General features: G+C 44.7%; 1 protein-coding gene across 2 annotated transcripts in view; it reads left to right on the top strand.

Annotated features, from left to right (window-relative positions):
- MAP3K20 (mitogen-activated protein kinase kinase kinase 20) overlaps positions 1-11,889 on the top strand; it is a 90,113-nt gene extending 78,224 nt beyond the window's left edge. The window contains exons 16-19 of one of the 2 annotated variants that reach the window (XM_074548476.1): positions 3,232-3,348; positions 4,930-5,004; positions 6,032-6,182; positions 10,457-11,889. In XM_074548476.1, the coding sequence (XP_074404577.1) occupies positions 3,232-3,348; positions 4,930-5,004; positions 6,032-6,182; positions 10,457-11,136 (1,023 nt within the window). In that variant the 3' untranslated portion in view covers positions 11,137-11,889. The remainder of the gene's footprint in view (positions 1-3,231; positions 3,349-4,929; positions 5,005-6,031; positions 6,183-10,456) is intronic. The other variant, XM_014265055.3, reaches the window with a different exon arrangement.
- Positions 11,890-13,520: the final 1,631 nt, after the last annotated feature.

Here is a 13,520-nt window from a genome sequence, read left to right as displayed (position 1 = left end):
GCAGACATAAACGCATATGGGGTTAAAGGAGTATTGTCACCACAGTAAGCTGGAGACTTAATTTTTAAAGTGTTCTTACTTCCTGTTTCAAAGAGAAAGAAGCAGCTCAAATACATGTGTGATTTGATTTTCTTTTCTACAGTAATTTTCAGAGGCTGTTGATTTATTTGCTTTGTCAAAGTGTTATTTGGAAATGTTTTCATACAAAGTTTTGCACGTTGTGCCTTTCAGTTCTGGAACTAGATAATTTTGTAAAACAAAAAGCTGATGTTTTTATTTAGATCAAAATCAAGCAGGTAGATATTGGGAGGTATTTTAATGCTTGAATGACAAGATATCCGGGGAAGTCTCTTTGAAGGACTTATGTAAACATATCTATCAACCAGACACATTGAACAAGCCATTTCCAAGTTATTTTCCCACATATGCCTGGCACTAAATGTAGTTTTGATCTAAGAAGTCATATGGCTACAGTTCATCAAAGAATTGAAATTCATATGCTTGGTTTTTCTAGCCAAATTTTTGCTTAAATGGATGAGCATCTCCTATTATAAGAATCTGGAACTCCGTTAGAAAACAGGGAAATATGTCCCTTCCTTTCTACAGCACACAAATCTTGCATTATTTACTGTTTGGTTGAACAGAATGGTTACTAGGTTTGTAAGACAAGTAATCACCTACTGATCTTAGATATTTGCTAAGTGCCTTGATTCTAAAGTCACCTGCCTGCTGCCCCTTCCCTTCCCCTCCCCTCCCCGGGTATCCCGTTATGGTATCTTGGTATCTGCACAGTCTGGCTGGAAAGGGCTCCAAAGAGGACGTAAAGGTTTGGGGGCTGGATTTGAGGGACAGGAGAGTGTGTGTTTGTGTGAAGATGCAGTTCAGAGCTGGGGAAGGCAGTGTTTGTGCAGGCCTCAGGCATCCACCCCTGCACGGGGCACTTTGATCCATGACCGCATGGAGAGGGATGCTGCCTGTGCAGCCGACCTGGCAAGGGGACGGGCAGTGGCAGTGCCCACCCCCTGCCAGACCCTGGATGATTTATTGACTATTATTGATAATAATGGGATTATTATTATTTATTTTGTTTATTAAAATGAGATCATATTTGTCAGATCTAGTCTGCAGGGAAATGTGAGTGCACAGCACAAAATCCTGAGTCAGGAGGGCATGGGAGCCCTGGCACAAGGTGCAGCTCTAGCTCTCAAGTGCTTTGCACTGGTATGACTCAGAGATGGCAGGAGATGTGCTGAACTAACTGGAGGATAGTACTTTATGTTGATATTTTTTTCTTTTCTTGGCTCTGGTGTTTTTGTAAAACTTAAAAATGTCATCAAGCATCTCATCTGTAACCTCAGGTTTGATTTGCACTACCATGAATCTCCTGCAAAAAAGTCTGGCAACAAGAACATTGGGCAGGGAGAGGAGCACAGTTCCAGAGATGAGAAAGAGTCAGATACAATTCACTTTGCTGTTGCTGTTCTGTTTCAAAGCAGGTGCCCTCCTCATGTCAGAGCCAGTGCACAGTGCTGAACCTGTCTGGGACAGGACAGGCATTTCCATGGGTCAGCTCACAAGTGTGAAAAACAGGACAGAAAAGAGACATGCAAGGACATACAGTCTGTGATTAGGAAATGGAGGCACAGGGTGATTTCAGCACCTGAGCAGGTTGCAGAGGAAGCCAGTAGCAGAACTGGAAACTGAACTTGGTGCCTCTGAGTCTTGGTTGGTGCCCTGACCACTGAACTGCAGTTCCCATCACTCAAACTCGCATCAGGGCAGTGCAAAAACCAACTTGCACGGCCTCTCTGCTTGTAAAACGTGGAAGCTTTCAAAGCAGACAGATGGACACACAGGGCCAAATGCTGTCATAAACATAATTTCTTGTTGCAGTTCATAAATTATTGTATTTCCATATTCTTTTAATTTGGAATTGCCAATTCAATGTGTGATGGAAAGCTTTGAGCTTTCTGAGGGGCTGAGCTCCTGTGTTACACTTACGAGAGACACACGTGCAGACACCACAGATGCACCACCTGTGCAAATGGGTAACTTTTAGGCTGCTGTATGTTTGTCTGTGCAAATAACTGCTTACACAAGCCCATGGCCCTAAGTGTCCACCTGTGTCCCCACTGAAAGTTTTTCTGAGCAAAACCAAGGTGAAAACTGCCTTCTGCAAGCGCTGAGCCCACACCTGCCTTACAGGTGGCATGTGGCAGACACAGACCCCTGAACTCCTGGCACATCTGGAGGAGCTTCTGGCATTGTGAAGGGAAGATTCCCTCCTCCCTGTATGGAGGTGGAGACATTCTGCTTCAGTGGGACTGATCTTTTGAGGAGCTCAGTGCACTGCACAGTATCTCATCCCCAAAGCACCTGTTGGGCAGACAGCAAATGTTGGCTGGTTTGCACCATGGACAGGCAGTCTCTGGTCCCCAGTGGGAGCCTCCCTGGCCACAGACACAAACCCTAGCTCCAGCACTCAGTCTATGTGGGATGTCCTGCAGGATGCTGCCAGTTGTCACTGTTCAGATCAGGGGATTAAGGATATCTTTTATTGCTGTGGTTTATTAGACTCACTGATTATTTTCTTAGCTGAGCTTCTTTATCATTAAAATGCAGTTGGAGGCAAGCAGAAGTGGAGATGCTCAGTGCCTCACTGGGCTCTCAGTATCTGAAATAACTGAGCTGTGATAACAAGCTCATCCTTTTGCCCATTATTTGAGTGCTTGTCTTGAAGGTGTTGCACAGACTTTGTCCGTTCATTGCTGGGTTCACTGGGACAATGTCCTTGTGCCTGGCTGCCAGCTCTGGCTGTGACCCCAAGTGGTGGCTCCCATCACTGCCCTGTCCCTCCACTGCCCTGGGGTGTGCAGAGCTCCCAGGCCACATGCTCCAGGAGGCTGTCTGTCCAGGTGAGGCCATTCAGGGACACCACACCTGAGACGATATCCAGAGCTGTCAAGGTGGCAGCTGCCTCACAGCGTGAGCTGAGAGAAGAGGGAACAAGACAATGAGAGTTTTCCATTATCAACACTGTACTGCAAACATGTATAAAATGTGTACATGCCCCTTAACTTTCTCACTGGGTTATTTCTTCCCTTCATATATTGAGGATTAGATATCAGTTGTTTTGGCTTTCAGTTTTATTTCATTTTGGGTTTTGTTGTTGGGTTTTCTTTTCCTATTTGTATTCTAACAATCCAGCACTCTTTTTTTTATTATTCATAGGATTGTAAATGGAAAATGTACATGGAGATGGACGGGGATGAAATTGCAATAACCTACATAAAAGATGTGACATTCAACACTAACCTACCTGATGTAGAGATTTTAAAGATGACAAAGGTATTTACAGCCTTAAAGCTTTCAGGAATTCACAGATCTCAAACAAAGACATTAAAATACCACAGCAGTCGACTTTTGTGCTTGCAGAAGCTCAATCTCTTGACAGCTTTTAAATAAAATGCACATTTTAAATAGAATTGTATCATAATAGGAGTTAGGTATTTTGGTTCTCCTTTAAGCTGACAATAATGTTTACAATAGACAAATAAGAGAAGGAACTAATTTATATTTTCTTGTTTTAATTCCATGTTATATCCTCTGAATTTATTACCCATTTTAATGAAAAGAATGTTCCAAGAATTGATTTATTTTTCAAGAGAAGAAACCAATTTAAATGTTCCAGAAACCTCATGCGATTTGTCTGGGGGGTTTTGTCGGGTTTTTTTTCTCTCTTTCTTTTTTCTTCTCTCTCTCTCTCTCTCTTTTTTTTTTTCTTTTTTTTTTTTTTTGTGGTTTTAGAACTTTTATCTGGTTCTAAAACTCTCTCTTTCATGCACCAGTGAATTGCAAAGACTGAAATCCATCGCAGACAGTGCAGCACTGAACATCTGTAATTCATTGTCACTGAGCATTTTACCCTGTGTCAGAACCTGCCTGTAAATATTTACCAGTAAGCATTTAGACTGCTTTTCCCTAAGGAACAGAAGTTTTGTTGATGCAGAGGGCATTTTGTTAGCTATTATTTTAATTGTTTGTTTTTATTAATATGCTCCACTTGATAATAGCTAACAAAATAAATTTCTAACTGAAAAAATATACAGCTTGATTGCCAATTAGAATGCTGCTCTAATGTGCACTGGTAAAAACACCCAAACTCTTGAGTGCTTTTAACTGTGAATTTTTGTGGCAAAATTGGGGGGGAAACTTTTAGTCATTTTTTCTAAAGGAAAAATGTAAAACAGATTGTCAATAGTCAGAATTTTAAGGAAAATGTGACATAGGTGTGTTTGCCAAAAAAGATTCTAATATTTAATCAATGCTAACACTATTTTTATGGTTAGTGATTTCTGGAACAACACTTGGGATTTTTTTTTTTTGTTATTATTACTGTTCTTATTACTATCATTATTTTTCTGTCTAATTTTAATCTTGGACATTTCAATTTTTGCTTTAAAAAAAGGCATGAAGTTAAATAAACTAACAACTAGATACAGTAACATTAACTTTTCACATACTTCAACATTTTTATATTTGTCAAGAAATATCTTTGAGAATCTCTAGATATTTGTTCTTGCTTTGAGAATCTCTAGATATTTGTTCTTGCTTTCCTCTGTAAATCTAGCAGAAGAAAAAGTGTACACACACAAAATTGAAAAAGGTTCATGCTCCCCTGAAAATATTCCATGTTGTCTCATCTGCTGTGTGTTTTGTATGGAAATATCTTCTCAGTTTCCTTTTGTAAACCAGGAAGGAAATATTTCAAAATTATACTGCTTTGTCTCACAGAATTTTAAGGAAAGTATTGATGTTAGCAATATAGGAATGAATGAAAAGAGGCAAATGTAAATCCCTTCTGGGTGATTTAGAAACAAGTTGGGAGATGAAGAGCACCTTATAAAACTCCCACCATGTTTTTTCCAGCCACCATTTGTAATGGAGAAATGGATTGTGGGCATAGAAGAGCACCAGTCTGTAGAATGTGTTGTTACGTATGAGGTAAGCTCTAAGAAACAAATAAAATAGTTGATCCAGGACAAAACCTACACAGGAGGTTTGGAAATAACATCCTCTGGCTTTGTTATATCCTATAATCAAGTTCTCAGCAGCCTGTAATTAGTTGTAAAGTATAAAGTTCAGAGCAAAAGCTGAATGAAGTTTACAGAGACAATGGCCTCAGACTGCTGCCTGGGATGATTCTTCTTCCCAAGGATGAAAGCTCCTTTTGCTTGAAGTGTAATGGTCAGTGTTCCTTGCATTATTTAAAGAGGCTGGTTTTTCTCTTTTCAATGATGTGCTAATTAGGAGAGCAGAGAAGAAATAGGAAAAAAAAAAGAGAGAGAAATCAAGAATAAGATAAAATAAAACCCAGAATACAATTTGATGTGCTAGAAATTAGTTTTGTAAAAAAAGTTTGCAGTTACTTACAATACTGATTTTTTAAAGACTAACTCTGTATGTCAGAAGAGGGTTAATAAATGAGATTCCAGCTCTGTCCTGACCAAGCATTCAGGCAGTGATGGAGCAATGGGGAAATCCTGGACCTTGCTGGTTTTTGGCAGAAGTAAAGAAGTAGTTTTCTTTCAGGCTGAAGTTTCTCTCAGGAGTCATAGGTCCTTAACAGCAAACTGAAGGATACTCCAGGAAAATTTTGTTGGGGGTCCCCCTGCAAAAATACCTTAGTCCTACCTCTTTTAGCAGAAAGCAGTGCACATTTGATCTTCATTAACAGAACTAGTAAAATGTATTTTTGTGTTTTAGAGGAAGGCCTTCAGATCTTTCCTCCGCAGGGTACAGGAATTAAAGCAGTTATTCACTACCACATTTTTAGCATAATCACAAGTACCAGCCAAAATTATCCAGAGTCTAAAAATATTTGAGAACTAGCTAAGTGGTTTTGCAAAACAGGCTCTATATTGAAACAACTGCTGCCACCCAGGCACTAGTGGAAGTTCCCTCCTAGGGGAGTTTAGTGTGTTGTGTGTTTGTTGTTATATCCTCACATTGTTGTGTCCTTCCTGAGCAGAGTGATGTTAGAGCTCCCAAAAGCACGAGGCACATCCAGGCTATCTGCTGGAGCAAGCTGAAGGCACAGGATGAGGTTGAGGCAGTGCAGCTCCTGATCCAGACCTCACTGCCCAGTTCGGAGGGGAATTCACGGAGCAGATCTGACTCGGGTAAGTCAACACACATGAACTTTATTGCTGACATGGGGAGGGCATGTATGGGGAGGACAGCAAAAAGTCAATGCATGTCACCCACTCACCTTGGTGTCACCTGCAGGTGTGCTCAGGGTGCACTCAATCCCTCTGCATGTCAGTGATGAAGATAATAAATAGCACTGGTCCCAGTATGGACCCTCAGGGACACCACTTGTCCCTGACGAACACCAGGACTCCGAGCTGTTGACCTCTGGATGCAACCATTCAACCAATTCCTTATTCTAACAGTGCACCCATCAAATCCATCTCTGTCCAATTTAGAGAGAAGGATGCTGGGGGGATCCTGTCAAAGGCCTTAGAGAAGTCCAGATAAATGACATCTGTAGCTCTTCCCTTGTCCACTGATGTTAAGATCAGGAAGCTCCCCCGGTCCTCATCATGCTGTCCATTGACTTGATAGGTGTGGGAAGAGGGGCTGACATTGAAGATTGACACAAAGTCTTCTCCCCATCTGTTGTTACCAGTTTTCCAGTGCTGTTTATCAGGGGGTACCCCTTCTTTGAACTTCTTATTTTGTTACCATAGCTGAAACCCTTCTTGTTATTCTTTGCATCCCTTGCCAGGTTCAGTTTCAGCTTTGTTTTGCCCTTCCTCACTACATCCCTATACAACCAAACTTCAGGTCTATACTCTTCCCAGGCTACCTGTCCTTGTTTCCACTTCCTGTGCATTTGCTTTTTTCCCCTTACTTTTACCAGCACTTCCCTACTCAGACACACCAGTCTCTTACCTTCCAGTTTCTTGCTCCTGGAGAGCTCTTGCACTCTATGAAAGACTTTCTTAAAGATCTGTCAGCTCTATTCCACTCCCTTGTCCCCAGGGGATCCTTTCCTTATGTCCTTGAGGAGCTGGAAGTCTGTTTTCCTAAAATTCATGAGCCTAACTACCCAACCCATGTCCCTCAGGACTGCAAACACCAATGCATGATCATTGCAGCACAGGCCGCCTCCAGTCCTGATGTCCCTGATTAACTTGCTTACATTGGTGGCCATCAAATCCATTTTCCCTCTGGCAGAGCTGCCTGTTGCCTGTCTCTGAAGGGTAAGGGGGATGCCCTGTATGCTCCTGAAGGAAGTAGGCTGGAAGGAGTCCATGGTGAGAAGCTCACACTCAACTGGAGTGCTTTGGCCCGCTCTTCCCTCCCACCCTTAGCCACCCAGCACACAGCCTTGCACAGATGTGGTGCTTGGACAAAGGGCACCTCCTGTTGGAGATGTGTGGGTGCTCTTGCTCTGGCCAGGGCTCTTGCAGGGGGACACACATACTGAGGCTGTAGCCTCAGAGACAAAAAGTGCCCTGAGGATGATGCACAGTTTTGGCAAGTACAGTCCTGCCAGCCTGGCAGGCACAAGTGCTCCTGACATCCTGCTCCTCTCTGAGGAACTGTGGAAATCTTCCCACAGCATTCTTCTTCCACAGCTCAGCTTGCCCATTTGAGCCAGCCCTAGCTCATCATTGTCTGACCTCTGGAGTGGTGTTTGTTATGTTGTTTCTGGGGCTTAATTTGTTCAGTGAGATACATTTAATAATGCAGTGGGCTCTACAATGCAGTTTTCATTTCCTAATACATTTATGCTGCTGACAGATTCACACTCATCTCAGTTGACTCTAGCATAGTTCTGCCTTTAAGACCTGCTGTTGGTTTTTATAAAGATGTTTGTTAGCCAAGCTGTTTTCCACTTTGAGGTCACAGTAGGGCTGCAGAAATGTTTGGGTTGGGACACCTGAGGGGCAGTACAGGAGCTGGAACAAGACACCAGTGAGCAGAGGAGGAATTTCTCAATTTTTTACACTACTGGCAACTGTAGAAGAATGGCCCTGTGAATTGAGAGGTGCTGGGTTTGGGCTGCAGACATATCTAACATGAGTGTGCTTATTCCTAAGCAATTGTGATCCATTTGCAACATGTTTTATAATGCAAATGCAATCTAGAACATGTCCTAAAAGATACATCTTTACTCCAGATTAGCTTTGCAGATAGAGGTTACCCTGGTTTTGGGGTGATGAGCCCTGCAGCCATACCAAGTGTGGTGTGTATCTTCACAGGTTGGCTCAGCTGCTGTAAACCCAAATGGTTGCTTTTTTTTCAGTGAGTGGTGGGAGAGCTTGTCTGTCCCTTTGGCACACTGGAGGAGTTACATGGAAGCACTAATGTTTTGTCAGCAGCCAATTGAATAGGCACTGTTCAAAGGAGGTGGGTTACCAGTCAGCATGAAAGCTGTGCCTCAGCTCTAGCAAACCTTCTGGCCTGTCTTCTTTACCAGACCACCTATCCCAGGTTTAAAAGACCACCAAATCCAAGCACAAAGGTAAGGGTAATACCTGTCTAATAGGCTAAAATAACTGCCTCTGTGGGCTACCACACAGAGCACATAACTCAGTGTACAGAGTTGGTGGCTCAGAGACCATGTGAGGGAGAAGCCCCCAGCCCATGAGAGGCATGAGAAGCCCCTTCTCCCAGCCCCAGAGGGCACACTGGAGATCCTTGCCGGGCAGCTGGATCCTGGGCTGGCAGCTGCTGTTGGCTGTAAGGAGCCAGGACTGAGCAGCCTGAAGGGAGCCCCTTGTTCAGGGAGATCAGCACTAGTCCCATAGCACATGTGATGGCCACCTAAGTGCTGATAACAAATGAGGGTCCAAACTTGAGTCCCGAGCCTGCTGTTTCCAGGTTTATGAGGTCTGTGATTTACATCCACAGCCTTGGTCGGAGGGCACAGGGGAATGGCAGAGGCAATAGTGTCTAGCAAGTACATGGTGGCATGCATGTTTCTTTTGAAACCAAGACTTTCAAGGAGGTTGAGAAGCAGAGGAGGCAATTCCCATCTGTCTTTCTGTGAAAGAAGGTTCACCTCTAAGTGCAGGTGGAGCTATCTGCTGTGTCAGTGTCATACACACTATGACAGGGAAGACAGTTTCCTTTTGACATACTTGAAGATAAGTTGAAGTGATTTAAATCTCTTTGGATTCAAACAAAGTCTGGGGAAAAGAGGAGTGGAAGAGATCATCCATTACATTTTAACAGGAGAAATCCTAATGAGGACAGAGCTGCTATCCAGCTCCCACAAAACTCCCCATGGTCAATGAAGTGTTCCAGCAAGAGGCAGAGAGGGTTATGCTTTCTTGTTGGAATGATATTAGCAATCTTTAAGGACAAATAATTCAAATCTCTCTAGAACAAAATTATTTTAGCTGCTCCCCATGAGTCTTTGGCCAGAGCTGTGGCCTCAGATAAGAGGAATTCCTGTTCTCTGCTCTACCCACAAAGTAGCAAACCAGGCAGCCTTTGCAGTTCAAATGGAAAATTTACAGCTATTGTATTTGCTAAAGGCTTTCATGGAAACCACAGGACTGACTTTCAAAACCACTTCAGTGTGATCTCTGAAAGCTACAACTTTTGTTACAACCCCAGGGCTGTGACAGTAGGTGTAGAGGGAACTGTAATACCCTGAGTTGCTCTCAGTTAAGCACTGTCTGAGCCAGCCTGCCTGAAGCCTAATGCCTCACTGACTTTTCCACATACAGAGTCACTTTTCTTCATGAAGCTGGATGCAAAGTAGATTGAATTCTAAATTTGTAGTAGCAACAGCAACTAAAGTAGCTCTGGTTTTTATGGTGTGTAGCAGTTTGAAAAGAAATTGGAGGCAGAGGAGGTGAATGTGGCTGCCGCAGCTGGGATTTGCACTGTCTCTGCACTGCTTCCTCTCTGTGCTGGGCTGCGAACAGCACGACTGTGCCAGCTGGGAGAGGTGCAGCTGGAAGGCAATGTTACAGCAGTACTGGTATCTTGGGGTCACCTCTGTGTCAGCTCCAGAGGTCTCCAGGCTCTTTTCTAATGAAAACTGTGCAAATCTGCTGAGGTTGCCAAGAGCATCACAGGGCATGCTTAAAACCAGGCGGGGTTCAAATGACCAGAAGGCACCTGGGGGTGGGAACCCACCTGAACAGCCAGGTGGATGGCTCAGTAACTGTTTTCTAGTCTAAGCTCCGTAATCTGCAGTGCCATCAGAAATACTTGTATCACTTGCTATTTTAAAAGCCCAACATTATGTTCAACCATAACATTGAACATACTCAAATCTAGGACTGTTTGCTGCAAGGCTGGGAGGGGAAGGGTGGTTTGAGGTTCTTCCAAGAGAAACCCCGGTATGTAACCTCACACCTTCGGTAAACCTGAGAGCGGTTTTCCATCGATTCACAGAAAGCTGACTCTGTTTCCCTTCCCTCGACAGGCACGGACAGTCAGTGGATGCAGACACTGCGCATGCAGCAGCTGGCCAAGGCCATTTCGCTGCAGCACGGCCACCCGCACAGCCCCAGCACGGTCACGCAGTACCTGCCCTACCTGCGCAGCCAGGACTCGTACGCCGCGGCCGTGCGGAGGACGCGCGCTCCCGTCAGCCAGCAGCTCACGTCCATCAGCCACTCGAGGAACTCCTCTCCCCTGTCGCACAGCTTCATGAGAAACCTTTCCAATCTGCACTTGAACTCAAAAGGCAGCAGCGCCTCCAGCACGGCCTCTGACACCCCTTCCGAGAGGGACAGGTCCGGCGGCCAGGGCAGGACGGCCTCGCACGGCGCTGCCTCCCGCAGCTCCTCGGGCGGGCGGCGCAGCGGCACCGGCTCCCCGGCGCCCCCGCGGCCCTCGGCAAGGCCCGGCCGGACTGCTCTGCCCGCGGGCCCCGCGGCCTCCCAGCACCGCCGGTACCCCCGCGCCCCTCCGCAGCCCGCGGCCATCCCTGGCATGCCCCCGCAGGATGACGGCGAGCCCAGGAGGGGCGAAGGGGAGAGCAGAACCAGCGAGGGCGGGTGGATAAAGGTGCAGCACGCAAGGAAACCCCACAGGCAGGCCGCCGGCAAGCCGGGAAAAGAGAGAGCCAGGGGGAGCTGGCGGGGCCGGAGGACGTTCTGAGAGGAATTTGGCCCCTTATTTAACTGAACGTTCAACCTAGAGAAGATTTGCCTGCTCCTGTTCAGTTTGCTGCACCGAAGCTGGTACCCGCCTGGCTGGGGCCTGCCAGCGGACAGGGAGAGCTGCCACCTCTCCTGCGGTCACTGTCGGCACCAAGGGATTCAGTTTGGTTTTCTCGCCTCTGTTTGGCTGCTCATGTTCTCAGCTGACTGGACATCCACTCATTTGCTTAATATGTCAAAAATAAAATCCGTAAGGCACAACCAGGTGCCACAGTGAAAGGCTCTCAGTTTCATCCTTGGGAGAGTTGTGCTGTTACCTCTCTCCTCACCTCACTTTGCTTTTAGGTGCTGAGTCCAGCTCTAAGCAGGGTCTTCTCACCCCTTGTCTAGTCTGCTTCTGCCAGGGCTATAGGAAGAGGTATGTATTTCAGCATAGTCTGAATAAAAGGGACACAAGGACATTTTTCTTCAGGTCCACTTTAGTAGCTTCACTTCTCCACTTCTCAGGAATTTCTTACTTTGTTCCTTATTAAAAGCCCCAACATTAGTTACCCAACACCACTGAGCACACTCTGTCACGTACACAGTTGTCTTAGTCAGAAGCAGAATCAAAAACTAGGCTTTTATCTTTTGGGAAAAAAAAATTAAAATAGAATGAGAAGAAGGCATTGCCTTTATCATAGTTACAACTAACCCCACTGAGGTCTATAATAATATGTATCCCTGTACAGCTGGTATTTTTTAATTGAATTTTTAAATGTGGCCAGACTGTGTCGCTTTTGTCTTTCAGTATTCAGGTAGTAAAGACAAGGTCAGCAAAGTTTCTGATTAATGTGGTCTTTAGCTTTGCTGAGAACAAAGACACAGCTTAGACTCAGTTGGCGTCAGAAAGTTTCTTCGTGGCCTTTTCACTCCAAGTTGATTTTACACAATTAAAAAGGAGAAAAAAAAGTTTGGGTTTCACAAGATGCGAGAGAAGAAAAGGAAGAAACAGATAAAGGAAGCTGAACCCAAAGCATTGCATGGTACCCTCTGAAAACCCAGGAACTGTAAATTAGAGATGCTTTGAACAGGGTGCTGCACAGCACCCATCCCTTGCTGGCACACCATGGTGAGCGATGCCGGCAGAGCTGCAGGCACATCACCTGCTCAGGATGAGGGGGTATCACCATAGCCCTGTCACTGGATGGTCCAAAGGACATGTAAAGTCCCTGCTCCATACAAAGGCCACTTCTGTGGGTACTTGCAGCTCTCCTTTCTCTGATTGCCACCAGCCCCAGTGAGGGCTGAGCCCTGGGGTGAGTTCCCATTACCCACCAGAATGGACTGGGACTCACATTTAATGAATTCGGGACAGATCCACCAAAACCAATGGAGCAAGACACAAATGACACCAGGTATTGGGATTTGGATTTCTGTCACTCAAGTGCCTTTTCCTCTGACAACAGTTTAGAGCAGAAAAAATATAAGCTTTACCTTGAAGTGAATTCAGCTGCATGTGATGCCCTTTGGTATCAAAGTTTGCCATTTTCTTGTTGGCTTCAAACTGGCTGAAAGCTAGTTAGTAACCCAGCTTCTGACCCTGGCTTACTGAGCCTGACAACTAATTTGAGGGACATGGACAAAGTAGCACTGGATGTTTCTCTGTCAGAGGGACAAGAGGGACTGGGATTTTGTCTAGGTTGGAGATCCTTCCCTGACATTTCTTGCCATGACCAAAATGGGCTGGAGGATACCAACTGAGAGTAGTTGCTGAGAATGTGCTTGTGTTACTAAAATTTGGATATGCATCTCAGGAATCACAGTTGGGCCTGTACAAATCCTAAGAAAGAGATTGCAAGAGTTTGGAAGTTCACCTTTCTCTTCTAGGGTGATCAGGATGGCGGTGCAGTTGTACAAGCCTGGTACAACTGGTGGTGGCAGCTCAAGATTTATCAGCTGTCTGTGGTTGTTCGTCAAGATGTCCAGCAGGATTCCTCTGCTGTTTGTAAGCTATTTAATGCCATGCCTAATTTTAATCTGCAATGTACTGTTTGTCCACATCTGTTGTATTAAAGTGTTCATTAGCATTTAAAGAAGGAGCGGATGGTATTGATCATGCCCATTAAAATTAAACAATCATGCATTAGTGACTGATTAGAAATCCTTTTGCTGTACCAGCATTGCTGCTTAAAGCAACACTGAGTGAACTTGTGAAAAAAAATTTTAGCAAGATTTAGTTTTCTGTCTTGTTTTTTGTCACTTTTAATGTGGTTACTCCCTATCTTGAAGATAATTCATTATAAATAAAAATGTGCTTACATTTTTACACATACCCCCAGTACTTTACAAAGCTGAACCATTTTTTTTTCATGTTTTACTAACATGCAGCTAGAAGACCAT

The sequence above is a fragment of the Zonotrichia albicollis genome, chromosome 10 (genome assembly GCF_047830755.1).
Source record: "Zonotrichia albicollis isolate bZonAlb1 chromosome 10, bZonAlb1.hap1, whole genome shotgun sequence".
In the NCBI taxonomy this organism is placed as follows: domain Eukaryota; kingdom Metazoa; phylum Chordata; class Aves; order Passeriformes; family Passerellidae; genus Zonotrichia; species Zonotrichia albicollis.
The sequence above is the reverse complement of the archived record's forward strand: the minus strand, read 5'-3'. Positions and strand labels throughout refer to the sequence as shown.